This window comes from Equus przewalskii, chromosome 22, assembly GCF_037783145.1.
Source record: "Equus przewalskii isolate Varuska chromosome 22, EquPr2, whole genome shotgun sequence".
NCBI classification, from domain to species: Eukaryota; Metazoa; Chordata; class Mammalia; order Perissodactyla; family Equidae; genus Equus; species Equus przewalskii.
Genome location: NC_091852.1, coordinates 26,479,777 through 26,507,667, shown reverse-complemented (window position 1 = coordinate 26,507,667; position 27,891 = coordinate 26,479,777). Strand labels below are relative to the sequence as shown.

Below are 27,891 nucleotides of genomic sequence, written 5' to 3'. Positions count from 1 at the left end.
AATTCTCCCTAGTTTTTTAGTCCTGTCTCTACATAATGCTTCTACTTTCTCAGTCTTCTTCCAACTGAAAAACTCCTTGAGGATTTGGACCCAAATTCTCACAGAGGCACAGTGGAAAGACCTTTCCTATCTTTCCCTCGAGAGAAGGGATGATATGGAAGAAACATAATCTGTCCAACAGTTTTACCATTTGAATGATACCACCCTGTCTCATAAAGAACCTTACTTCCATTTGCCTCAGGCACTTTACATGCAATAATTCATGATTCGTTACGTCTCTGGATGTTAGATATGATTATCTCATTTTACAGGTGGCAAATAATATTAGACACCTAGAGATTAAATTCCTTGCCTAAAGTTTCATAGCCAGCAGCAGAACCAGGACAAGAGCCCTCTTGGTGTTCTGCCCTTTATATAGAAATACTAATCTAGACTTTCTGATGATCTTGAGCTAATGTTAAGACATAGCCAGAGTAAATATCATCAACCCTTCTCCCTGACATACACAAATGCATAATCCACACACACTAAATACAGAAATATATTTTATATTATATATTTACGTATGTGTGTTTCATATACACAGACACAAACACATGTACAAACACTGACTCAGAATGGGAAGAAAATGTTCCTGAACTGTTGAGTACATGCAGGCTGGTTAACTGAGAGAACTCTACTTATTTGACAAATAATTAAATCCTGTGCACACTTCTTCATGAAAATAGACAACAGGGCACTGCAGGTCTCATCCCTGCTTGAGACCGAACCCTACCAATGCTAGGAACATAAATATTAAATAAAGACAAAGCCCTAATGTTTGCACTATATTTTATCATTTCTCCTAAATCTGACAATTTCTTTTTATTGCATACAACTTGATCATTCATTCTGTTGAACCACAGACATAAGTTCCTATTGTCAGCTCTCTTTTTCACTACTGCAAATGCTTGACAAAATTGCCCGTTTCATTTTTTATTCCCTGTAGATCTTCATGCCCTCAAGGAAGTGGCTCTAAAGCAATGTGAGATCTGACACTGAGTGTGACAACCCAGTAGTCTTGAGACGAAGTGTCAAGTCAGCAGACAGTGCTGGCTGCAGAAGGAAAGCAGATTCTGGCTGGAAAAGGACCCGCAGCCCCCGGGAAGCACCCTGGGGCTCAAAGGCAAGAAGTAGTTAGAGCTCTGCCTCTGCAGATGGCTACCTGAGACACACCAGCCTTTCCATCATCATCCTCAGAGAGGACCCAAACTATGAGGCTCTGGAAGATGCAGTGAGGGTTTGTGGAGTCACCCTAAATGGGACGCCCTTGCCCTTAGTGTCTTATCTTGATCACAGTATCAGTGACAATGCCTGACTGGGTTCTCCTCCTAACTCCTCCTGAATCTCATCTGCTAGGGATCCTGAGATGAAATTCAGGTGGGCATACACTGTTCCTAAAGGAACAGTGGTCTGAGTCCCTCTGTACCATTCTAGTGGGCGAGGCTGGAGGGAACAATTATAAGTGGTCCATTCAGTCATCATTTAAATCTTTCCCACGTATGGACTTAGGCCCCAAGAGAGGCTCTAGTAGTATAAAGATGAACAAGTCGCAGTCTCTGCCCTGAAGGAACGACAGAATCTCCAGGGAAGGAGGCCACAGGATTATTTCTTTGATGACTCCATTCTTAGAACCACCATGACGCCATTCACAGGGACATATGCCAGGCCACGTGGAAGGCACTTGATGTCTAAATCATCCACCCAATTACCTTCCTAACAAGTCCCTTTAGCCAGCAAATCTCTCTCTAGGTTCCTGCTCTCACGCAATTTCTAAAGGAGTGAAAGAAATTCAGGATGTTGATGCTGTCCCTTGAGTTTGTGAGGTAACACATGCTGTTCCTTACTAGCACCAGGTCTTCCTCCTACTGTCCACCCTCTGAACTCATCTCCAGGGCTTTAGACTCTTGCTTTGCAGCACTGGAGACCCAAAGGATTCCTCCCATCATCAGCAGGAAGAGATCTGTCTGCACGTTTCCACATGCAGAGCAGTTACTCCACTTTCCAGATTTCCCCAGCTCCTGCAGGTTCTGGGCCCATGGGGTGTTCAATGGTTTTCAAGAGAAATGCCAGGTGTGATCCTGCCATTTATGTTTGCCAACATCTTCAAAGCGGATGAATGCCAGGGACACACTCCTGGAGGCACTTTCAGTCAATGGGGTAGAACCACTTGGGAGATCTGATCTTTTACATGCCTACACGGATGACAAATGCTCAGGTTTCTCTCTGCTGTTCCTCGCCTGCAGTGAGTTTTGTATGCTGTATGGGGCACAGGTAGGAATGTTTCCCTTAAGTTATTTAAAACCCGGTGGGCACCAGACTTGCCAAATCATAAATTTAGGAAATTACATTCTGTGAGACTGAGTCCTTCTCTTAGCACTTTAGTCACCTAGGTATTCTCCAATTTCTTTCCTACAAACACTTGGCCCAGGTCCCGAGGTCCATCCCATATCTATGTGTCTCCACAGCACATAAAAGAGATTCAGGAAAGGAGAAGGAACAATAATATTTCAGGTTTACTGGCAGCACTAAGTGAAGTAATCCCCCTACGCAAACACTTTCCTTACAGGAAGATCACTTACTCAACCTTTCCATCCACCTGCCTGATGAGATCTACAAATATTTTAAGAGGGTAATTTGGAAGACTTACAACAGCAGAAGGTGTTCAAGCTGCAGCATTAGTCTCTGTCACTTGCTTCAGGTGTGCCCCAAACACAGCACATTTACACAGGTTAATAACTAACTACCTGTTTATTAACCCGGTCAACCAAGACTCCTTTAAACAACTTGCTAACAGGTCTCTTTTATATACTAGTGACAGTCAAATGTTTTTAGTTACAATTCCCCAAAGGAGTTTTGGAAAACTATTCTCTCCTCGCATATGTTAAAGTTAACTCTTATAAATTTTATTTTTTAATTTTAAGATTTAAAAAAGAGTAACAGGTATTATTTTCCAGCATAGAATTCCACGATGTAATTATACATGTGCCTTAAATATATTTTTGTCAAACTTTGGGGCTGAAGATTAAGCCTAATTTATGTGAAATGTCTGCCATATATATAACCCAACAGAAAAAGGCAGTCCTCATTACCAATCAGCTTCGTTTCATTTAGAAAATATACAGCTTTATTTTCTATCAGAAAAAGTCTGAATTAATTTTTAGAATGAAACAAACATATTAATATGCATCCCCATATCAAGCATCTCACTTCTGAACTGTGAGAGATAATCAAGAGTGTACTACAGTAAAAGTTAGGCCCCAACTATATAATGGCTTAACACAACAGAAATCCATTTCTGGCTCACATAATATTATTGGGCTGGCAAAGAGTTCAGTGGGGTAGCACTCTGCCACAGCCATTCAGGGACAAAAGTGCTGCCATCTCAACATTTGGATTCTGGGGTCTCTCTCTGGTCAACTCCATTCCAGAAAACAGTAAGGAGAAGGGCATGTGGGGGAATTTAGGAGCCAGGCCTGTGATATCCATCACTTTTGCTCCCATACCTTTGCCTGAGCTCCTACCTGCAAGGAAGACTGGGTGATGTGGGCTACCTGTGGACCAAGGAAGAGAAAACTGTGGATTGTAGCAAGCAGCTAGTAGATAATGTCACAACTTTTGCTATAAATTATGTGGCCTGGGTAAAATAATGTGCTGTCCTTTTCAGTATTTATTCCCTAATTTATCTTTACTTTGCTCTCTCAAGACTTGCCCTCAGAATCTGTCCCTTTGTTTATCTATCTGCAAGTAATGCCTTTATTCTGTCAAGCAAAAAGAACAGTGCAAAAGGAGAAGCAGCAGCCCCCCCAAGGTTCACTGTCGTAAGATCAATGTACACAACAAAGAGTATGCAACCAACTTGAGGGTCTAGAAATTAATTCTCACAGAACTATCAATGCATTGTCCCTTTAAGACAGTCATCACATAATCCTAGGGAACACAGACTCCAGTTTGAGAATCACTGACATATAAAGCATTAGAAAACGTACAGGATCACAGATTCTAATGTGCAAAGCAATAGCGCATTTTACAGAGGTGAAAACTGCTCTAGAGAGAAGATGCCCAAAGTCACTCTTGTAGAGGTTAATGCACAGAGGGTATTTCTTCTCAAAGAAACGTGGTTTAGGAAGAATTATTAGTGATGTGAACTAAACAGACATATTGCAGAATGTTTTTATTCCTTTAATTGTACCAAAGATGCTCACAGGGGGAAAGCAGAGGTCTCTGAGCTCAGAGTCCAAGTATCTGCTGGCCAAGGAAGCTGAGACACCCAAGGTGAGAGCGTGGCCATGAGCTTCCTGCCATGGCTCCGGCTGGTACCTGACCAAGACACAGAAAGGAACAGGAGCGCAGACGCTTTTCTCCTAGGCTGACTGGTCTGGCAGGCTGAAAACGTGGACCACGTGCCATATGCCTTGCTGGGCTGACTCTTATACCACTGGGGCCCGGGACACTGTAATGAGAGACTCAGGCGTCCTGAGACAGTTTAAATGTGTTCCTGTGAGTCACAGAGCCTCGATTTCTCCCTTCTGTGCTTGACTGCACCACACTCGGGAGGCAGTAGAGGCAGCACAGTGGTTGAGAGTGCAGAGTTCCACTGCTTAGTGAATGCACCAGCTCGAATTACTGACCTGCTGGCCTCAGTTTTACCAAAAGTAAAATGGGAATAATGATATCGACCTCAAAGAGTTGTTTACAGGATTTACCTAGATAACGCCCAGCGCAGACCAGCCAAAATTAAAAAGAACTTTCAACACAAATACATTAGTATATCTTACCAACCACTAAAATGTAGTAAGCTATCCTATTTCATATGTACTTTTTTCCCAGCATGCATGAAGTGGGAGTGGGAGAGGGGACAACTTTTAATTACCTCCAAAGCAACACAAATCAAACTGCAAAGACTAATCCAAGAGCCAGCAAACATCATCTTTAATTCACAGATTGTAGGTGTTCCATTCTGAATGCTAATGACCTGTCTTCCTACAGCATGTGTGACAACATGAGCTTCAACAACAGGCCCATTCTCAACATCTGTCGGCTCAGTTTCCACATCTGTTTTCAAATATATATATCACCCAGACAGAACTCTGATGAATGAGTGATAGTTTCACCAAAACTCAAAATATGTTCAGTTGCCTTGATGTGCTGCAGGAGGGCAGGATTCAGGCTGAGAGACACAAAGTGGATTCCCCAGGGAACAAGTTTCTGGACCTACAATGTGCTGCAGGATTAACAGCTTGACTCCTGAGACTCCTATTAAAATGCCTCCATGCTACAGGAGGTGACCCTGGACATACCAAAACTACTAACTCATTGCACCTTGGGAAGATTTTGATTCCAATCACTATTTCTGAGGCTGTGATAAGATATGTGTTGGACTCAATTACAAAAGGAAAGAGAGATTCCAGGATACGGAAAGTACACTAGTCAAAAGAAGTAGATTTACCCACAAATTAGGTCAACAAACAAAACTTAAAATGCAGATGAAGTCCTAAGGTTCTGGGGGAAAGCGATAAGTGATATATTATCTTAGGAAAAATCCATGGATTGACTCAAGCAGGAGCTCAGACTGGTATGTCTCCACCCTAGAGATGATGCTGGCTATTCCCATCTAGGACGAGAAACAGTATCTTAAAAAAGATGGGGGTGGGGCAGTGCCAATGCAACTTCCCAGTTCCTACTGAACCGCGGCTTTCAGTGAGCCTTCATTATTATTGTGGTGGTGTTCTGTGTCCAGATTCCTAGTCTACCCTAAAAAATTCAACATATGCTAAGTTTCAAAAGTCCAATATGCCAGATATCAATGAATTTTAGTGCAAACAGGAAGGGCTTTAGCGTGATACAGATCAATTTAATGCTAGCTCAACCACTTTCCATACGTATATCTTCAATGGATTATCATATATCTAAATTTCCTTAAAATCATCTGAGTCTCTAGTAAAAAAGAGTGAGAATAATCCTGGCATAAAACACCCTGAGAGCAACAACACATATTTTTGGCTGTTCCCACTGTTATTTCACTACAGTAGGGTGCCTAGAACAGGCCTGGCAAAGAGGTGACTGAAACATTGAATGCATACAGAACTGCTGAGGACCCTAGGGTGATGCGCGTAATGGCTGGGGCACAGCACCCGGTGCGGGGCACACCTGCGACCAAGGTTAGTTCTCTCCCACAAGCTGTGTCACTTCTGCTCCTTCCCATGAGTGGGGACAAGTGAGGGTTGACTTGTTTTAAGAATAACAAGACAAATCATTGCACCCAAGATTTATCTTATCCTCCAAATAAAAATCTTTCAAAATGACTAAGTAAAATGTCCCAGAGAAGGGGAAATGTCGAAGAGAAGCGGTGTCTCTCTTTTCTCCACCAGCTAGCTTGTCCTTCTTGATAAGCAAGGTCAAAGTGACTAAACAGGCCAGTTGATTTAAAAAAAAAAAAAAACATTAAAAACTCAGCATACACTGGGGCTGGCCCCGTGGCCGAGTGGTTAAGTTCGCGCGTTCCGCTGCAGGCGGCCCAGTGTTTCGTTGGTTCGAATCCTGGGCGCGGACATGGCACTGCTCATCAGACCACGCTGAGGCAGCGTCCCACATGCCACAACTAGAAGAACCCACAACGAAGAATACACAACTATGTACCGGGGGGCTTTGGGGAGAAAAAGGAAAAAATAAAATCTTTAAAAAAATAAAAAAAAAATAAAAAACTCAGCATACACAGTAAAACTTTTAACTAATTTACTACATTCAAGAGGTATTAAGCTCTCGGATCTGTTTAGGGGGACACAAACAAAACACCTGAATGTGGAATTGTTTCGCTGACAGTCTATTAATTGCATATCATGCCCACCATCACAGCTGGGGTGCTTTGCTCCAGGGTCCACTTGGGGAGAAAATTGTTTCATATCCCTTATTTTGCTCATATACACAAACGAAGGAGACCACCATTCTCAAGGATGGAAATCATCCATTGACCATATATGGTAGAAGGTTTTGTCAGATGTCCTGAGACCTCTGCAAACCCCCAAGTTCATGACAATGCACAGAGCACACACCTTTTCACGTAAAGCATGTATTCTGACATACAGAGGCAAGAAGGGTGTGTCCACACGTCTACCCTGGATGGTCAGCTGGGCTCACTTGTTAATACCTTATACAGCAGCCACAGAAGGCTTATTAGCAAAACTACCAACTACAATCATCTGGCCTTTTAGGGTTACTCTCAAATAATTAAAGCTGAAAAGCGTGGGTAGGTGAAATGCTAATGTTGATTTTAATACAGTACCTGCAATACTTCAAAAGTATCTGCATTTTTTTTAAATATAAAGGAAATAATGCAGACTTTACTAAGACTTGCTCACAAGCATAACAATTACGTGGTCAAATCTTAATTGTACATAAATTTCTATAACCAATGTTTTCATTCTGGTCAAGTTTCAAGAATAGCTTATATAAAAATTGCTTATACACTTAAAAGATTCAGATGTTAGGAAACAAAACCAATAATGACATCTTTCTCTTCTCTATAAAGTGAGCTGTACTACAATCTTTTCATTTGAAGGCAAGATTAGTTTGCAGTTCTCCAGATAGCAAATTCCTAACTAGAACTATCTTTTTTAAAGCTGTCAATGTTAAAATGCTGTTTCTGGTTAACAAAACCAACGTGCCCACATCACTGTGAGTTAGAGTTCTGAGACACCTGCCACTAGTGGAGTTTATTTAGACGAGAGATTTACGTGTCTCTATGCACCTCTCTGAGGCTTTTAGCTGCCTCTGACATACCAACTGTTTGTCAAAGCATTCCAGCAGATCTGACACCAGGCAAGAGTGAACTAAAGTTTGACGTGTCCTGCAAGGCTAATGACACTATGCGAGAACATTTTTAAACTTAATTTAAGAATACTTCCCCCATTTTCTTGCAACCTATTTCTCCCAAGGTCTTAAATAATGAAGATATCGTTTTACAGTACTGCACATATTTAAAGTCTTCTGAAGTAGAAAACAAAACAAAACAAAAACCAGGTAGCATACCTGAACTGCAACGATCATTTTCATGGAAAATACTGGAAACAATTAACTTCTGCACATCAGTGTTTGTTTTTAGCCTTTGAGACGATCAGAAAGCTACCTAACTTAAAGGTGAGTACAGCCTAGTAGCAGAGTATGGGCTTTCTGTCAGGCGGTCAGGTTTAACACAGCTCTTCAATTATTATCTATATAACATAACTGCTTTAAACCTCTGATTTCTAATCTATTAGATGAGAGTTGACATCACTTCACGACAGTTAACTATTGAAACTTACTAGGTGCCAGCCATTGTGCTAACATAATATCTCATTTAATCCTCAATGAGATAATGATTATGATGATGAAGCAGTAGAAACTAAAATTAATACCTTTCTTAGGAATGATTTCTTCGGAATGATTCAGTGTACTGTAGTGTAGATCACTTTACAGAGAAGAAGGATTTTAGCTATGGAAATAGCTATCTGAGTTCAGAACTTTCTGAAAGGAGGGACATTTATGCAAAAAGCCTTCTGAGCAGAAGATTCCACCCACAAAAGTCCAACGTTGTCCGGAAGGAGAGTAAACACTGAGTGTGGAGTGGGATGTGGGTAGTCATATCCTGTAGCTCTCACTTCCCAAAACATTTCCCTTTCTACCGTCATCTACAGTCTTTGCTTTCACTTCCTCTCCTCTCTTTCTTTGCCACGTTTTCCTTCTACCTATCCCACTGAGCTATGGGTAGTATTGTTAGTCATTTCTATTGTCAATCTAGTAACATTAAAACTATGGTCTTATACTTTTTAATTGCAATGTAATTAACATGTAGTGAAATTCACCCTTAAAGGTGTATATCTGTATAAATTTCGACAAAAGAATGCAGTCATGCAAGCCCCACCACAATCAAGATATACACAGTTCCACCAGCACAAACAATTCCCCTTGTGTCCCTCTGTAGTCACCCACTCCACACACGCACAGTCCCTGGCACTAATCTGGTTCTATCCTCATAGGTTTGGTTTTTTCCAGAATGTAATATGAAGAGAACTCTACAGAATGGAGCCTATGGAGTCAGGTGTCTTTCACTTGGCATGATGCATTTAAGATTCACACATGTTGATGGCATCAGCAACTTGTTCCTTCTTAGTGCTGCTGAGTAGTAGTACATTGTATGGGTGGTACCTTGGTGTGTTAATCCATTCACCAGTTGAAAAACAATGAGTTGTTTCCAGGTTTTGGTCATTATGCACAAAGCCACTATAAATATCACTTACAGGTTTTTGTGTGAACATAAATTTTAATTTCTCTCAGGTAAATTTCTAGGAGTGGGATTGCTGGGTGGCATGATAAAGTGTGTGCTGAATTTGATAAGAAACTGCCAGGCCATTTTCCAATGCGGCTGTACCCTTCTGCATTCCCACCAGCAAAGTAGGAGAATTCCAGTTGTTCCACATCGGCATCACTACTTGGTATTGCCAGTTATATTGATTTGAACTATTCCATAGATAAGCAGTCACACTGCATTGCGGTGTTACTTGCTTTACCTAATGGATATGACATTAAGCATCCTGTCATGTGCTTAGGTGCTATCCATATTTGTCCTCTGGTGAAGTGTAAAGACCAAATTTTTGCACAATTTTTATAGGGTTGTTTAATGTCAAGTGTCAAAAGTTCTTTTTACTTTTACATATGCTATAAACCACAATCATTGCTATTATTTTTGTTTTACCTTTCTTTTAACCATTTACACAAACTTACATTTCCTTGTGACAAAATTACAGCTATAAACGTGATAAAATTACATACAACTATGCACACATATTGCATTGATGTCAGTTTCCTGTTTTGATATTGTACTCTAGTTCTGAAGACATAACCAAAGGGGGACACTGGCTGAAGGGCACGCAGACTCACTACACTATCTTCACAACTTCCTGTGAATCTGTAATCGCTTAAAAGTCAACAGTGTTTTTTTAAAGTTAAATAAACATTTGCAATTCTTTGCTGGTACTTAATTTTTAATATTTTATGTATGAGAAAATGTGTTCCAAGTGATAAAAGTAAACTTAAAAATTTAATATCATTTATTTATAAATTGCAGGCCATCTATACATTATTATGTTCTTTTAATACCATTTGGTTATTGTAATGGCATTACTAATGTAATATAACCATAATAACAACAAGAAGGAACATGCATTGAGCACTTACGGCCAGGCACTGGGTGAGGTACTCTACACGGCTTATCTTAGACTCACAACAACCATAGAAGGTACTGTTGTTCTGATTCCAATTTTACAAATCCTTACTGAGGAGGTAAAGGATGAAAAAAAGAGCTTCAGATAGAAACTGGGGAAATACAAACATTCAAGAGAGAGACAGACGAAGAGGAACCTGCAAAGAAATCTGAGACCGTGTGGCCAAAGAGAGAGAAGAGATACCAACAGAGAGCTGTCATGAAAATCAAGGACAGACTTCCAAGGAGGATGACAGATTCTCAAATAATTGGTATGTGGCAGAGCTGAGATGTGAACCCAAGCTGTCAGGCCCCAAAGCGTACATGCTTTATTATTACATTCGAATGCGTTTACACTCGCAGCGAATGGTTCACCTGAGGACTACTCACAGCACTACCTTCAGTGCCATTCGGGTGATTAAATTCTATTAAAGAAAACTGTAAAAGTCAGCCTGAAAAATTTCTGAGTGAGATAAGCAAAAGTATGTGAAATGCTATGAACGCTAGTACGTTCACAGTAAGACCAAAGGAAAGGAAAAACACAACCACCTTCAGGAGAAGCCTGACATTTTTATAAAACAGACTTATGCAGCTGTGTCTGAGTATCATACGTATATAGTATGCTCCTGAAACACAATTATAACACTGGATGATAAAATGCTGTATCCTTCCACGCTATCTTCTCCACAGAAAAAAGTCAAGAATCATTACTCCAATACGTTAAATGTGATCTCTTTTGTTGAGTGGCATGGAGCTGAAATGACTCATTTTGTATTTTATACAGTTTGGTTTTTTAAAAAAATTTGACGACAAACACACTACTTTTATAACTAAAACAGTACATCTTTGAAAATAAAAGTTAAAACTAAGGACCAAGAGCCTTATAGGATTCATATATTAAAATTCTAACATTAAATAAACAAGTCAAAGTTCAATAGCACAATTTAGTGCTATCTGCTGTGGAGATGCCCTGTGCCTCGCGTGTCTCGGGCTGATAATCTGAACTCTGAGCTTGGCCTGTCATTTTCTTGGAGCGTCTCTGGGAGAAATAGAACGTGATTAAGGATGAACACATCACGCTTGCTTGTTTGCTTTCCCCAGTGCAGGTGGGCTGTCACCCTCTGCGTGCACAGCAAGCCGAGGTTAAAAGGCTGTCATGCCTTATCTAAGGAGAATGTACATTGAGGCGGTGTTATGTGCCAGAGCCATGGGGCAGGGCTCCCCAAATCAGCGTGAGGCAAGGAGCACAGAAACAGTCACACTGCCACAGATGGGAAAAGGAGACTCAACAGCTCTGCGGCCATCACTAAGACAAATGGAATTCGGAAATTAAATGGTGACTGCCCCTGTCAAATTGAGAGGCCTGAAAATGCACATATATTAACTGCTGGGCTTGCCAGGAAAAGGAGTGATTTCCATGTTGCTGGCTTCTTTATTTTCTAGTTATGAAAAAGGATTCTTAGAGAAATGGTACCTAAGAGTTAGAAGTAGTTAAATTTTCTTGTCGTTTCTAAAAACATGTGGCCACTGATCTCCCTCTCAGTTCTAAGTTGACCTGCCAACTAAAATGTTCTGTAATGGTCACATTATTATTTGAAAAATATTTATGAATTGCTTTGAGAAACATAAGAAAGGGATAATACCAAAGGATAATTATCTCCGGATGGCCTCTTCCTAGAGAAATTGTAAAGCAAATTTCTGCAGCAGTACTGAATTGAGGCCTCTTACTGTGTACCATAAAAGAAGTGACAACAACATAATCCCTCCATTCTTTTTTAAAAAAAAAACAGCTCCAAGATACTGTGGTATTTGAAACAGTACATATTACGATTAATGTTTCACATTATGAATGTCTCATTATTCTTAAGATATTTCATTTGGTTGTGAGCTATGAATAACTTGAAATTTTATGTTAACAATATACCACCATTTAAAAATTATGTTTTTAAAGATGTTTATTATTTCTAAAATGATCTCAAATTAATTTCATAATATCTGAAAAATGAATACTTTCAATATTTCTACATATTTGTTAGAAATTATCTACATTAGATAAATATCCTGATATTAGGAAACAGAAATGCTTATTAAATCTCTCTGTAAAGAAAGGCCTTAGAAGAACGCAAAAATCTAGGCCTTCCCTTCTGCCTCCCAAAACTACCAAAAGAACAAATTACATCCTTGGAAGTTCATTATCTAAATCCTTCCAGAATATGAAACCCATGACAGGAAGGACCCTGTCCATCTCACGCCTCTGTCACCGAGCACCAAACACTATGGTCAGCTTCATTAAGTGTTTATTGAATAAAAGACTGATAAATGAAAGAAATGCTCTTTATTCCACAATTTCTTCAAAACCTTTAAAATGATGACAAGCTGGAATTCTCAAATTATGTAATGAAAGATGATCTTATTACATTTTAAATATATGCTTTGTGGTAGAATTATTCTAAGCACAGCCCCACAACAGTGAAGGAAGCTGTTACTCTTCCATTGCCCCAAATCAACCGTTATCAAATATAAAGCTGGGACATCACTAAAGCGAGGAAAAGACAACTGAAAAGATGTGTGGATCGTGACTCGTTTTTTTGGTTTTTTATAAACTACAGTGGCTGAGTTATTACATTTCCCACCACTTAGAGTTTTTAGAATTAAATATGGGTCAACAATCACTAAGCACATCAACAAGTGACACTCATTGAAATAAATCATACCAAATGGCCAGCATATTATAAGCTGATGTGACACTACCACTGCCTTCATAAATAAAAAATGAGAATTAAACTTTCATAGTAAAATATTTCACCAGACTCGATTGCGAATTTTGACAGTGTCAATTTATCATTGTAAAAATCAGACGAGGCTTAGTCGGCTCTGGTCAGAAAGCTCATTAGTCTATTAAAATTATACCTTTGCCAGGATGTCATGATTCTTTTTACCGAAAAATATCTGCTATTTACTGAAAAGATTTCACAATATTTTCTTGCTTTGTCCAAAGAAAATAAGCATTTAAAACGGATGAATTTTCAAATCAATTATGAGCAACAGATGGCTCTAGGAAAACAATGCTGAAAGTTTAAACTAACTTTAAGCACTATTCCTGTAATGAATAATGGTCAATTTATTTGACTACTTCTTCCATTTATTTAATTAAAATATTTTGTTTCTAAAGAAGATGAAACATATTTTGTATTCTAAACATGAAAAAAATCTATGACAAATTTTATCCTAAAGGCAGTTTTATCTCGAAAACTATTAGTGAAAAGATGATTTTAAACTGAAATTAAAGCAAAACAAAAAGCAATTCAGAATACCTTTCCATGGGTTTCTGCAATCCTGTGTGATTCTTATTGCAAATCCCCTTTCATATGTGGCCACACAGCTTGGCAGCAATATCCCAGTGTAGGCTATGTTTTTATTGATTGCAGGACACATTTGTCTTTCTTGGTAACACTGGACTTCCCTTTTTGCTCTTCTCTTTGCAAATCAAAGTATCTCATTTCTATAGGTCTTGTTTTCATTTTCAATGCATTTCATTTCCTTTGCTCTAACAGAGAACATAAATGAAAGTTCGAGGGCTGACATTATCTTACCTGATGGTTACACTCCAAAAAGAGTATGGAGTGGCAGATACAATATTACCACAAAGCAAATTCACATCCAGACAAAGCGCAGTGGCAGTTGTTCACTGCGCCTGAATTACTGACCAGTAATAGTCACAGAACATAACATTCCTCCAGCCCTAACAGTCTAGGAGCAAGACATTAAATAGCCACATACCCATGAGAAATACAATTCTGGCACAGCTCTCTCTGGCTACTTCCAGAAGGACTACAAGGACCTCAAATTAAGTATGTCCTAAATGGACTTCCCCCTAAACGCCATGCCCCTTCCAGTGTTGACAAGCCCTGTGCATGGCATGACCACTCTCCCAGCTGCTTATGCCAGAATCCTAGCTTTGTCCACACCCAGTCTGAGGCAACCCCGCCTCTGATCAGTTCACTTCTAGTCATCCCCAAGGTTATGCCAAAATCATCTTTCACATAATTATTGAAACTGGCCTCTGTGCCTCCAGTCCTGCTTCCTCAAATACATTCTCCCCAGCAGAAACAGAATATCCTTCTGATCTGATCATACTATTCCATTTCTTAACAGGCATTAAAGGTTCTTCAGAGTGTTCAGGAGACTACAAAATCCTCTAGAACAGCACTGTCCAGTAGAAATAGAATGGGAGCCACCTACGCAATTTTTAATTTTTTAGGAACGGCATTGAAAAACAGGTGAAGGAGGGGCGAATGAGGAGTTATTGTTCATTGAGTATAGAGTTTCAGTTTAGAAAGATGAAAAGTTCTGGAGATAGAGGGGTGTGATGGTTGCACAACAATGAGAATTTACCACTCAACTGTACACCTAAAAATGATTAAAATGAAAATTTTATGTTAAGTATATTTTATCACAACAAAGAAGAAACAGGTAATTTTAATAATATATCTTATTTAACCCAACAAATCCAAAATATTATCATTTTGACATGTAACCAATATAAAAATTGAGATATTTTACGTTCTTTTTTCATACTGTCATTGAAATCTGCTATGTATTTACACTTACAGCACATCTCAATTTGGATGCTAAATTTTCAAGGCTGTTTGAAATGTGAAATGTGCAATGTGGACCTACTAAAACTATATAGTTGTGTTTCATATGTTTATGCCACTCCAGTTTTTAAGCTTATTTAAAACTAAATAAAATTTAAATTCAGTTCTTCGGGAACACTAACCACATTCCAAGTGCTCAAGACCGTAAGTGGGCAGTGCCTACCATCTTGACAGCACAGTTCTGGATCTCCTGAGGCACCCTCTTCTCAAGCTTCATCTCTCCCTCTTCAGACTTCATGCTCCAGCTCTACTGTAATTTCATTCCCCGGAACTTACAACTCTCTCCCACTTCCACGCTACTGAGCGTACTGTTCAATCACCTGATCCCTCCTCCAGCTAGCTCTTCTCATCTGTCAGGTCTCAGCTTAGGCATTATTAGGCACTGCTTCCTCCACGAGGCTTTTCTACTCTTCCATATCACCAACACTCATACCAAGTCTAGTAAAGTCCCTCACTGCGTTCTGGATTTTTACTTTAATAGATCTTTTCATATTGCTTTGCAATTGCTTGCCTAATTTTTAATAAATTCCATTATCCTGTAATGGCTATAAAAGCGGAAATATCTATCACCTAACTATACAGCAAGTCCTAAATAAATATTTATTGAACAAATGAATGAATAAACAAATGAGAGCACCAGGAATGCACTTCCTCCTTATAATATTCATCTGTTCTGTTCCTGACTGGCCAAAAGGCAGCTTACAGAGATTTATGCAGCAAGCAGTGCATCATTAGCCATAAGCAATGACCAACTTTAAATGCAACTTTATGCCAGGCCCTTCACTTTCCCATTTCATCCTCCCAACCCCCTCAGTTTATAGATGAAGTTCAGAGAAGTTAATCCTCATGGCCAAGGTTGCCTAACTGGAGGACGCAGGGCTCAAACAGTCTTAATCCAGAGCCTGCACATTCCATCTCAATGTAACAGGCTTAGAGTTGCATGAACTAAAGGGTAACACAGATGAATGCAGAGAACCTTTGATATTTCAATCAATAAATCCCACCGTGACTGGCTACAACTGCACTGGGACCTGTGTCTTAGCTTAGGTTAGAAAATGACATCAATAAATCGTGGGAACACATCTAAAACAGACCACAGTGACTGATGTTAAATTAATTACAAGTATGAAAAGATTCTCACTTTATAAAAAAGCATTTTATAACTTTTTTATTGATTTTTAAAATACCCTTCTGAAGGAATAAATAACAATTTATAATAAAATATTAGAAAAGCAAATAATGAATCCACTGTTTTACAATAATGACTGTACCTTTCGAAGACTATAACCTCTACGCTGTCAATCACTGTTGACCAAGCCAAACCCTACGGATTGTTTACAGCCACCTAGCAGCTGTCTCGGTTTGGCGTGTGTGTTGGTATTGACCCGGTCACTGTTGGAGCGAAAGGGGTGACCCCATCTCTGGAACCCCGACCCTAGCTCACTCACTCTATTGAAAGATCCATCAGCAACCACTACTCACACAGACAAGATCAGAAAAAATGGGCCATTCAGCAATCCAAGCTAAAAAATGATTACTCTCTCACATAACTCTTTAATCATGAGTTATCTGAAGTTCTACTTATCTGTCTAATAATGTTTTTAAAATTAGTCCTCAGGAAAAACGAGTTCAAAACAAAATTTAAAGGCTCTAATCAATTTCCTTTTGCCTCACAGTTTTCTTTCAGGAGATAAAGAAAAATCCATAGTAACAAGATAACATTTCATGCATTTACACATTTTCTCCTATAGACATCTACAGCCTTCAGAAAGTATATTATTTGTAGTCATGCCTATCTGACATTTTCCATTTTACTCAAAAGATTTTATGGTTTGGTATTACAGCAATATACAAATTTGACAGCTTGCAATAGGATCTAGTCCCTGCAGCAAATCATTCTGACAGCTAAGTACTATACAGCTACTAATGTACATTTTTTTTACACTACACTTACTTAAAAATCTTACAAAGTTGGGGACACATGTATGCTGAAATCCTGAGGAACATTCTTAATGATATTGTAAATTTTATACAGGACTTATTAAATAAGAGGACCCTACATAGCACACCACAACTACGTCACTTGTAGTGTCACTTACTCCTCCTTCAGTAATTCACTATTAAAAGCAAATTTTTCCTCAATTGCATTTAAAGAAACTTGCTCATCATTGTCAATGGTTACTATTTTCTTAGAATTCCTCTTTGTCTTTAAAAATAACTGAAGATGTGAATAAATCAGTACACAAGTTAATGCAGAACATAAGGACTTTTTTTGATTGCCTTTACAAAGCTACCTTTTTTCTTTTAAAGTGATGAGAGATAATCGATATGCCTTTACATTTCCTGAAATGCATTAACAGGCTCTGTCAAACACAACAGTGATTCCTCTAGCAAAAAAGCAAAGCTGCTCTCCAGCACGGCTACAACATTAACTAAACAGGACTTAGCGTGATCTTACAGCACAAGAGGCAGACTCCATCTCCATCTCTCAGTAATTCTACTTTTAGTATTCAATACATCTGATACCATAAGCCAGTTAGCAAGAGAACAAGCGCTTTCCTCTGAGAAATGGGAAGCCTGAACGTATTTTCTCCCCTTGATTCAACCCTTCAGGAGAAATGCCACAGTGAAACCACTCTATTTTCAGAATTGATGTACCTTTCAAAACTATAATCTTTGGCTTTCAAGTTCACTATTATTTGCCTTCAGGTACAAATTTTAAAGTGTATAGAGGCTTCCAGGCAGAATAGTTGGTCTCAGCCAGACACTGAAACGCTTGTAGCTCAGTCATCACTGCAGTGTGAACTCCTTTTCAAAATAATGTTCTTCACTCAGACAACACTTGTGCCTGTGTTTGGTTCACTTGCCAAATACAAATCGGAGGTCATTGGATGCCTGGGGGCAACTTCAACTATTTCAAAATTCATTTCTCCCTCTATTTGGTTGCAGAAATAGGATTTCAAATGTAAAAATCATAGGAATGTCTACAGACATAGAAACAAGGCACTGTGCTATGTGACCGTGAGGAGGGATGTGTGGTGAAGGAACATCATCAAGTTTTTAACGCAATCACAGCAATCAAGATAGACAGCATTTATTTTGATACATGCAATTTAATATGTAACTTTCTCTCCAAATAGAAAAAATGTTTAAAACTAACAGTTGCATTGAGGGTCTGCTGCAATTTTCCAGGATTTCTTAGAATCCACAAACTTTCCTTGCTGTTTTATTTATGTAAATTCCATAGATCTTTAATTAATTCAGCCTTCAAGAATCGATCAATGTATGTAACAGACATTCATGGTAAGTATGTAACAAATACCAGAACTTCATGCCGTTTTATTTATTTTGCTGGGTTTTTTTTCAATGTTCTTCCCTTAAATTTTATAATCAAATCTAAAGATTTTTTTGTTGATCTGCTTCCAAAAGATGATATCGTCCCTGAAGATCATTCCAGCAGATGACACTGCTGTTCTCTGTGTGACCTCACTACAAAAACATTGTTTGTCCCCTGTAAATTCCTGTCCTTAATTCTTCTTCCTGATCATTTTTTCCTGTATTTTTTCTATTGTGAAAACCAAAAAAAGACATTCTAACTTCATGTGTGTTTTATACTACCCTACTTCCTTTGTGTTTTCATTTTTGCTCCTCATTCAGAGATTCAGTTATGACCATGGCCAATCAATCATATTAGTAGAGAAAATAAGACACAAGGAAGTAAGAAAAGGAAATGATTGAGTAAATTCTAAAATGTAGACGACATGGGGGCAATTGTTTTCTTTTTGTCCTCAGGCATACCAATCATCTGTGACTCCAGGTGAACGCCTAGACTGGCTATCCCTGAGGGTGAAGGAAAGGTCCTCACACCCTCCTCGCTCTTCTTCCCACCAGGGGCCCATGCTCTGCTGTTCACTGGATGAGCAGAGAAGGTACTGGAGGACATGGGGAGGGGGCTGGGGATGACAGGACTTGCCACAAGGATAACTGTTCTCATACTGTAAAGTCATTCAGAAGCAAAGGAATTCATTCTAAAAAAGTAGGTAAGAAAAATACTAAGTAATCTAGAATCTGCACTAATAATCAGAAGAATGCTTTGGCTGACAGAGAAAATGGTTCTCCGTTTTGGCTATGACTTTGGATATAAAGTTATTTCAGCCATTTCTTCCCTATAAAAGGATGGCTCTGCTTAATAACCTGGTGCTTTTAGATAGTAACCTGTAGCATTTTTTAGATGAGGCAGCAATTACTTTAATAACCCCTGAGATAATTACTCTACACAAAAGCTAAATATTGCTAAAGAAAGGAGAGAAAGAACTAATTGGAAAAAGACCACTAAAGCCAAATATATTTTTGCAATAAAATTTTTTTAGTTTAAAAAATTAATAAAATTTAAGAAGTATTTTAAATTATCAGCCACATAAAATATGTCTTGAAAATAAATCTAGTGTCATCACTGTTGTCTATTTAATTATCTGATGAGTAGAAAGAAGCCACACCTGTGATATTACCAGACCAGGTGGCTGATTGAGATAAAGGTTCTTCATAAAGCACACACCGTTTTAGGATCAACCTAATCCACTGGAGTGTACTGAAAGGGCTGTTTTCCATTTGCTGTCTCTCCTTTTGAAATGGTCATTGTAAGTAAGAGAGAAAATCTGCTAAAGTAAACAAATCCTTTCTTACATCCTCTACAAAAATCTTTCTACACAAATAATTGTATAGATGGGCATTTCAAAAGCTGCAAGTTGAACCGATGAATGAATAAAAGGCCAGCAACAGTATTACCAAAATATTCAAACACTTCCGCATAAACTCCAGTATTCCCTATTCTAGAAAGACTGCTAATAATAATGAGCATTTTTTATATACAGCTTTCATACTTCAGAAGACATTTTAAACTCATGTTTGCCATCAGCCTTTCTTTAAGCCTCTTGCAGTTACTAGCTGTTACTCGTGTTGCTTATTACTTATACAGAAAAACACTAACTTGCCCCAAGGGAAAGCAGCTCTTTTTATATGGCTAAATAAAAAACTGAACTGAAAAACTGCCCTCTGGAATTCAGCGCTTTGAATACACAGCAAGCAGCTCTTCCCTGCCCCTCTGCCATCCCTTGGGCTACAGCAGCCCAGCATGCATCATAACACACACACACTCTTATACTCACTCACACTTACACTCACACACACCCCCTTCTACAAGTGTGGGCAGGGCTATGAGTAGGCACTTGCTGAGGGAGGTGAGTTAAGGGCAATGGGATGAGAAACTGGTGCAGCAGCACCACCTAGTGGGCAGTGGGTCCCCCTTGCTGCTGCTTCATGGATGAGCAGTTTGTCCAACCTACATCAGGTCACCCCAGTTTTCAATCCCCAACTGACCAGAGGTTCCAAGATCAGAACTCTCAGACACCAGAGCAAGTGCTGCATCCGTGCTCCGTAGGCTATCTGAAGCACTGCTAGTCTACATGCCCTAACCACAGCTCCCCTGTGATGCCAATAAGGAGACCAATGTCTCGCTTTAGGGTAGCATGCAGAGGGGTGAGCAGGAAGTTACCACCACGACTTTTAAGGGAGAAACTGTAAAAAGGCACAAGCCATTCAGCATTGTCTGATCAAACCCTTCAGCCACAAAAATTTTAAGCCAGAAGCACAAATAATAAATAATTTGATGCCTTTTATTCATTCCATAAATATTTACTTAGGAAATATTTACTTAGTGCATTCCACCCTACACACAAGTGATCATTTGTAAATCTTGTTATTCAAAGCCTGTCTGAGTCTAATCACCAAGGGACACTGAGCAAGACTGGGACCCAGACACTACCGTGTAGGAAATTCATCAGGGTGACGGTGCTATCTTGAGGATTCTTGGTGAAAAAGTCATCCAGTTTTGCCCCCTTTCAAACTATTACAGCATTTTTTTTTTTCCTATTACAGGTTTTTTTCCCCTGAAACAAAGTTTCTCCTTGTATTTTCCCACTTGAGGTAACCACTCGGAGCATTTTGATAAATAGCATTCCAAGAAACTATCCATACATATAAATTGTATCAAAAACAGAAAAAAATCTGATCTACAGCATGCTATTTTCACCTAAATATGTGTTGTGGACATCTGCATGTTAATAAGTTGCTCTACATTGTCATCTGAAACCGACCTTAGCTGATCTTAAACTCAGTCAAGACATATTCTTCTAAAGGTACCAATCATTCCATAAGGAAGATGTGATATACACAATCAAAGTGAGACACAGAATTGTGAAGAAAACAATAAGCGTTGCCACTTTCAGCCGCAATCATCAGATTTCAGATTTCTAGTTACAACTTGCTGAAAGGCACTGAAATGATCCATGTTGTTCCTCTCTGCTCTTCCTATAAAACCCCTTTGGGACAGGTGTGGGTAACGATACATCATTAAGGAAGCATTCGTGGACAAGAGCAGCCAGGATACAGGTCCAATATAAAGATAAGCATCAAGAGTAATGACTACTCATTCTGAGGGGCATTAAACTGCTAACAGAAGTCATCTTTCAGACAGAACCAAAGGTGATTGTTAAATGTGATATTTTAATTTTTGCAAATACTTATTACTTATAAATCAGAAAAATATTAAAACTGTTAATATCTGTCACACTAAACATTAAATTCTTTAACACGTGGTGAACTCAACATTTTTTTTATATCCTGCCTTATTGTCTTAATTCTGTCAAATGGTTTTTGTTCGTTTCTTATTGGCGTTTTTTTTTTTAAATTGGTGACCAAGATATGAGATTTCAAACTTTCCTGTGAAAGTCCAGGAGCTAAAGAATTTTAATTTCTTCTGATAGTGACTACAAGCCCATTTAAATGGCCCATTCATTTCCACCTCATTCACAAAACTTCCATTACTACAGCCTGAGTATCCTGGTCCCACCACTTGTATCTGCCAACAGCAATCATCAGGTCCTTAAAGGGCCACATAATTTCCAGCAATGTGAAATTCTCAACGGTGCCATAATGGGAAATAATAGTGTTCACTTTCCCTTCTCTGAGAACAAAAGGCAGTAGACTAGATTCTAAGTGCCTGAGACAGAGGTGCAGAGATAGTACACCCAGCTCCCCACGGGGGAAGTAACAAAACAAGTAACAGTTGGGTAGAATGACAGCTACAATGCCTGGAATATTCTATAGTGGAAAGAATAACAAAGACTGAAGAAATTCTAGGGTATTAAGTCCACATGTAAGACACGCTCCAGTATTTTACGGTCATGAAATTTAACTTTAGGAAAGATTCTCATTAAATATGAAATACAAGGGTCTAAACTAATGATCTGTTGTCTCACAATTTAACAGAACTCCAAGGTTACTTCAATGTTGAGGATATTAAAGCCCTGTCTTGTCAATGAAAAATATTCTTAACAAAGAGAACCAGCGGGAAGGTTTTTATGAAAGTTTCTAAACAGGTCAGAAGAAACTCAGAGAGTTTGGCAAATTAAATGACTTGTATCTATTTGTAAGTGAGAAAATTCCTTGGTAATATAAAAGTTTTTGTATTTCTCTGAAAGTCTCTTCTGGGTGAAGAGATAATAAAATCAGGTTAGACGCATTTTGCCAAGTCAAGACCAACCAAAGACAGGCGAGAGAGAAAAACTAAACAATTTAAATAGAGATACTTGGATAGCTCAGGTCCATTACTAATGAAACTCACCAGAAAGCCTATAGTTTGAAAATTCACATTAATCCAGGAAATGTAGTACTATTCCTTTGCTTCATTTCAAACATAATTTGAGGAACGTTATAAGCATACTTACAATACAACAAAAAAAGAATATGTACAGATAAGTAAATTGAAGCTAAAGGGAAAAAAAGGGGTAGAACAGTAAAATGAAGCTAAGAGAAAAATTATCTTGGGAATGTGTGCATCAATAGAAATATTCAGATGAAATTCACACTCATTTATGAGGTAAAAAAGAAGCTTTGCCACTCACCAATTTTAACCTCTGTAAAGGTATTCTGCCTACATCTATCTGTGTCCTTTCTGGGACATTAGTGAATCGAACTTCTGGGACTGCAACGGCACACATGACATGGGCCCACCTACAGGAAAGGAGACATTAAACGTCAACAAACGTTCCCTAAACTTACATACCTCGTACTCCAACCAGGCGATGGCAGTTCTCACAGATGGGAAGCACACAGATGCCAAAGAAAGCCAGAAGCCTAAATCCATCACAAACACACTTAGAATTTTAAACCTATGCGATGATACCTCGACAGCTTCAGTACCACACCCGCCCACCACTGTGACATGAAGAACTCAGTGAAGACCAAAGACTCGGTCTTAACAATATACATATATTTTCCTACACTTGCTCTGCAAAATACTGAAATGCAGGAATGGAATTTGCTATTCCATTTGATACTGAAATATAGAGGTGTTTAATACACTTCAGCTAATTAACATGTGGCAAAAGATTAGTTCAATTAATAAAAGGTATGAACTGGGTACAGCATATAATCTTTTTACATAATACAAATGTCATTAAGCAAACTAGAACAAACACCAAAAGTTTTCTAAAAGAATTAATGCTGATTAAGTCTTTAATTAAATTGTTTCTCATTGCAATCCTACTATAATCAAAGGAACCTAGAGATAAGGAGAAATGAACTTTAGCTTGTTCCCTTGTTTCCTACTTAAAACCTAGCATATCTCCTTTCAAATTCTGAATTACTTCAGAAAAATAACAATGTTCCCATTAGCACTATTAAGTTTCTCATAAATGTTATTCCCCAAATAAATATAAAGACTCTTGAGGTTCAAAGAGATCTTGGAAGAATTATCAAATCCATCAATCTATTTTTAAGTGAAAGCATATTTATTTCACTCAAACAACATAAGATTCCATCCTGCCTTTTAAAGACCACAGGAAGAGAAGACAAGTGTCAACCCCATCAGGGCATTCTTTAAGATCTAAATAAATACTATAATTCTATAGCAAACACTATCGCTTTTTGTTCTAGCTTAAGATAGGAAGAGACGTTCTTATCATCTCTGACTTCATAGGAACCACTTAAATCATCTCACAGTCTGCATGACCTATGCAGCATCCTAGAACCAGTCAACACTTTTTAGTATAGTGCCAATCACATTAACTAAGACTGTGAAAGATGAAGATCTGAAATTAAGCAAAAATACAGTTTGTTAGACTAAACTTTATCAACGTAGGAATGATAAATGCCTTTACTTTTCCTTATATGCAACCAGAAACATGTGCACATGCACATAATTATGCTAACTCCATCATTATAGTATACCACGGGTCCCAAGTCTAGCGCCCATGGGGCCACAAACTGGTAAATCATGGTAATCTGGGGAGTGTCTGCCCCATTTAGGCCAGTTCTCATCCCAACTTGTTATTGCCATATAGAGATACACAATCATTTTTCAAGTAAAGATGAAAATCTGGATTTTTACATAAAATCTCTCAACTTTCAAAATTTGGATCAAATTTGTAAAACAGCATGTCAGTCAAATAAAACATATCTTGGAGCCGGATCTGGGCCCTCAAGTGTCAGCTTATAACTCCTGCCTAAACCATTTCTGCATGCTTCTATTTCCAAAGGGACCTCTAAGATGCTTTGGCCCCATTTTAAATATTAAAATCGGGGCATGAAAATAAAATTCACACAAAAAATATATTTCAACATCTGCCACAAAAAACCAGATTATTTTTCTTTTATGTTCACTTTTGATTCTCTTTCAAGACTCTCTTCATAGTCTCCAATGGTCCCCTGAAAATCAACGTTTTCTCCCTGTGTTTCTATTTGAGTACACACACATCTCTTCTTAATTTACCAGTGTTAAAAGTAAAGGTTCTATTTTAATGTTATGACTATGATTGACTTTATTTATCTGAAGATAGCAGAATTCAATGTTTTCAGGCATATTCTGTTTTTATTAGACTAATAGGATTCATCACATTAAACACTAGGAGTCCAATGGCACCTACATGATATGCGTTGCCTCATTTAAAAAACTCCATTAGTAAAAGCGGGTTATTCTTCATGGTGTCAAAGACAGAACAGAAGCAAGACATAGAACACTGTCATCCAGCGGAGGTGAATGTGCTGTCAGTAATGGTCGCTGAAGACATGCACAGAATCCCAGCCTCAGATCTGGACAGTAAATGCTTTGGAACAATGTGCACAATGAAGAGAGGTCAAGCAAACTGTCATCCAGAGGTTCAAGGTTCTAGAGAGGAGAAGGAAACAATGAAATTCAAGACAAAACGTTACTTACTTATTGTTCTTAGTTTCCTTAAGAGCACCCCCTCTCAAATTGCAGAGACAGCATTCCTGGGGGAGAAAAAACACCACACAATTATCAGACCCATATAATAAAAGTTCTTACTGTTTATCTAAATATTCCCATAAATTCTAATTTTTTATTTTAAAATTAAAACAATCAGGAACTTCATGAAGGCCTATCTCTGAGCAGTTTAAGAAGAGAAAGTAAAAAGAAAGGTGGGAAGGTAAGCATACACCCAAAACTGTTCTTGGTCTATCTATCTCCCAGAAGGAGCCACCTTTATCCTGGTATCGTGTTCAATCTCCACCTTCGGGAGAAAGCTGTGACACAGGGAACTTGGTAGCCTGGAGAGGTACACACTAGAACTCTAGAACAGAGCATACACTTACGACTCGGGTTCTCTTGTGCTCCAGGAATCCACTCATATATACAGGCTGGCAAAATTAGAGTATTGGTAGGCTGCATTCCTTTTTTTTTTTTTTTTTGAGGAAGATCAGCCCTGAGCTAACATCTGCCAATCCTCCTCTTTTTGCTGAAGAAGACTGGCCCTGAGCTAACATCTGTGCCCATCTTCCTCTACTTTCTATGTGGGATGCCCGCCACAGCATGGCTTGATGAGCAGTGCCATGTCTGCACCCGGGATCTGAACCAGCGAACCCAAAACGGAACGAGTGCACTTAACCGGTGCACCACCGGGCCGGCCCCAGTAGGCTTCATTCTGATATAAGGATGAGCAAGAAGCTCTTTTTAAAAGACACTCTTTTCAGAAAAGTACCATTTAGACCTTCCTGTGGGCAAATAGTGTTGGAAAAATTGTTCTGATAAACTCAGGCTATTCAGCCCCAGAAAACAGCATCATGAAATGTTTTCCTTTATCCTCTTCAAATAAGTTTACATGTCTGGCACTTTTATGTGTCTTAGATTGGCATAGACTTTTTCACTCCACGATGACTCCCTTTACTACAAATCCAGACTTTATTCATCATTTCTCACTTCAATCCTATGAAAAAGTCCATGGAAACAGGGCCAGAACGCAATGCAATGCCTTCTGTTGACCTAGAATTTTTACATTAAATACCTAAGTAACGTTTTTATTTTCAACCTCAAGCTTGTCCTCCCAATTTACCGCATTAATAGATTTTTTAAAAAATCATTATAGGTTATTTGGGGGTTTTTGTCCTCCAAGCTGCACATATAAAATTTCTCTATCTGTTTTCCAAGGTGATCTTCCTCAACTGATTCTGACGGTTTTGCCTAGCTTTACAGGAAACCCTCTAACTGTTCTACTACTAATAACTGGGTGTCGAACTCCATAGTTTTTATTTTCCTGACGAGAACAACAGCAAAACAACTGAGGAGAATCAAAATATCTGTATAATTCTTAATAGGCAGCAAAAAAGGCAAACCACCAGAAATGTTAATGGTTTTGTGTGTCTGGAATGTCTCTGCACATCCATTTGAAACATCCTGGGTGATTATTAAAGGCTCAGAGTGGCAAAAGCTGCCCCATATTTAGACATCTGAATCCATTATAAATCCAGCTGGAGGAGATAATTCAATGGAAAATTTTCTCTATGCACAACACAAAGCCATACTCCAGAGGCCTTTGAAATAACTGGTTTTGGTGAAGCACACAATCAAAGGAAAGTTTCACAATCCAAAGATTGAAAGTGAGAAATCCAGTAATTCAAACTATTCAATAACATCCAAATTATTCAATCATAATTTCATAAAAAGTTACAATTTTTTTCAGTAATTTAACACACATTCCACAGAGAGAGAGAATAAAAATGAAAACAAAACATGAGGTCAAATGTTTTCATTGTATATGAAAAGAGGCAGCATCGAAGTGGGAATGCAGCAAAGGAGAGTTGTGGGCTGTGCGGAGCTCAGCCACTAAGAGAATTAGATGCCTGATTAATGAAACTGGTAGTGAGAAGAAGCCTAAAGGGACAAGTTAGCAGAGTTAAATACAGCAAAGCAGCGTGGAATCTGCTTTAAAGCACCTGATTAGGGTCATTAACAGGTACACATGTTGCAGAGCACTACTACAACGGGAGGAAACAGTCCTCTAAAGCAGAATACGGAGACTCAAAATTACAAGTACAGTTGAGAAGACGCCCACCTACCACAATATGAAACTCGTTCTTTCTAGGACCATGAGTGACCTCTCCGTCACAAAATCTAATGGATAATTCCAAGTCCTTGGTTCACCTGACCTCTTAGCAGCATTCAACCTTGCTGATCATGCCTGAAAGGGTTTCTCCCTATCATGCCTGAAACCATTTCTCCCTGTGATTTCTATGACCCAACACTCTCCTCACTGTGCTTCTCCATCTCCAGTTGATCCTCAGCTTCCTTTAACAGGCATCTCTTTCACGCCCCTTAAACACTGTGATTTCTGTAATAGGCCCTATTCGCTTCTCTATCCACATCTGTTTGCTGGGCATCTGATCTAGTTCCCTGATTCTCAAAAAGCAAAGCCTGAAACATTTATCTCCTGAGATGCCTGACTGACAGTTCCACAGGCATCTCAAACACACATGCAAAACTGAACTCACATCTTCTTTGCAAGCCTATGCTATTTCAATGTTTCCTACCACTGCAGTTAACTATCCATTCTAGCTCAAGCTGGAAGACATAATTTTCCTCTCATCCTAGATCCAACCAATTGA

General features: G+C 38.7%; 1 protein-coding gene across 4 annotated transcripts in view; it reads right to left on the bottom strand.

The window, feature by feature from the left end:
• Positions 1 to 27,891, bottom strand: part of KDM4C (lysine demethylase 4C) — a 390,924-nt gene that overhangs the window by 82,692 nt on the left and 280,341 nt on the right. For all 4 annotated transcript variants that reach the window (XM_070590143.1, XM_070590145.1, XM_070590144.1 and 1 more), the window contains 2 exons: positions 25,208 to 25,263; positions 22,896 to 23,004 (listed from right to left, as the gene is read on the bottom strand). In XM_070590143.1, coding sequence (XP_070446244.1) covers positions 22,896 to 23,004; positions 25,208 to 25,263 — 165 coding nt within the window. The remainder of the gene's footprint in view (positions 1 to 22,895; positions 23,005 to 25,207; positions 25,264 to 27,891) is intronic.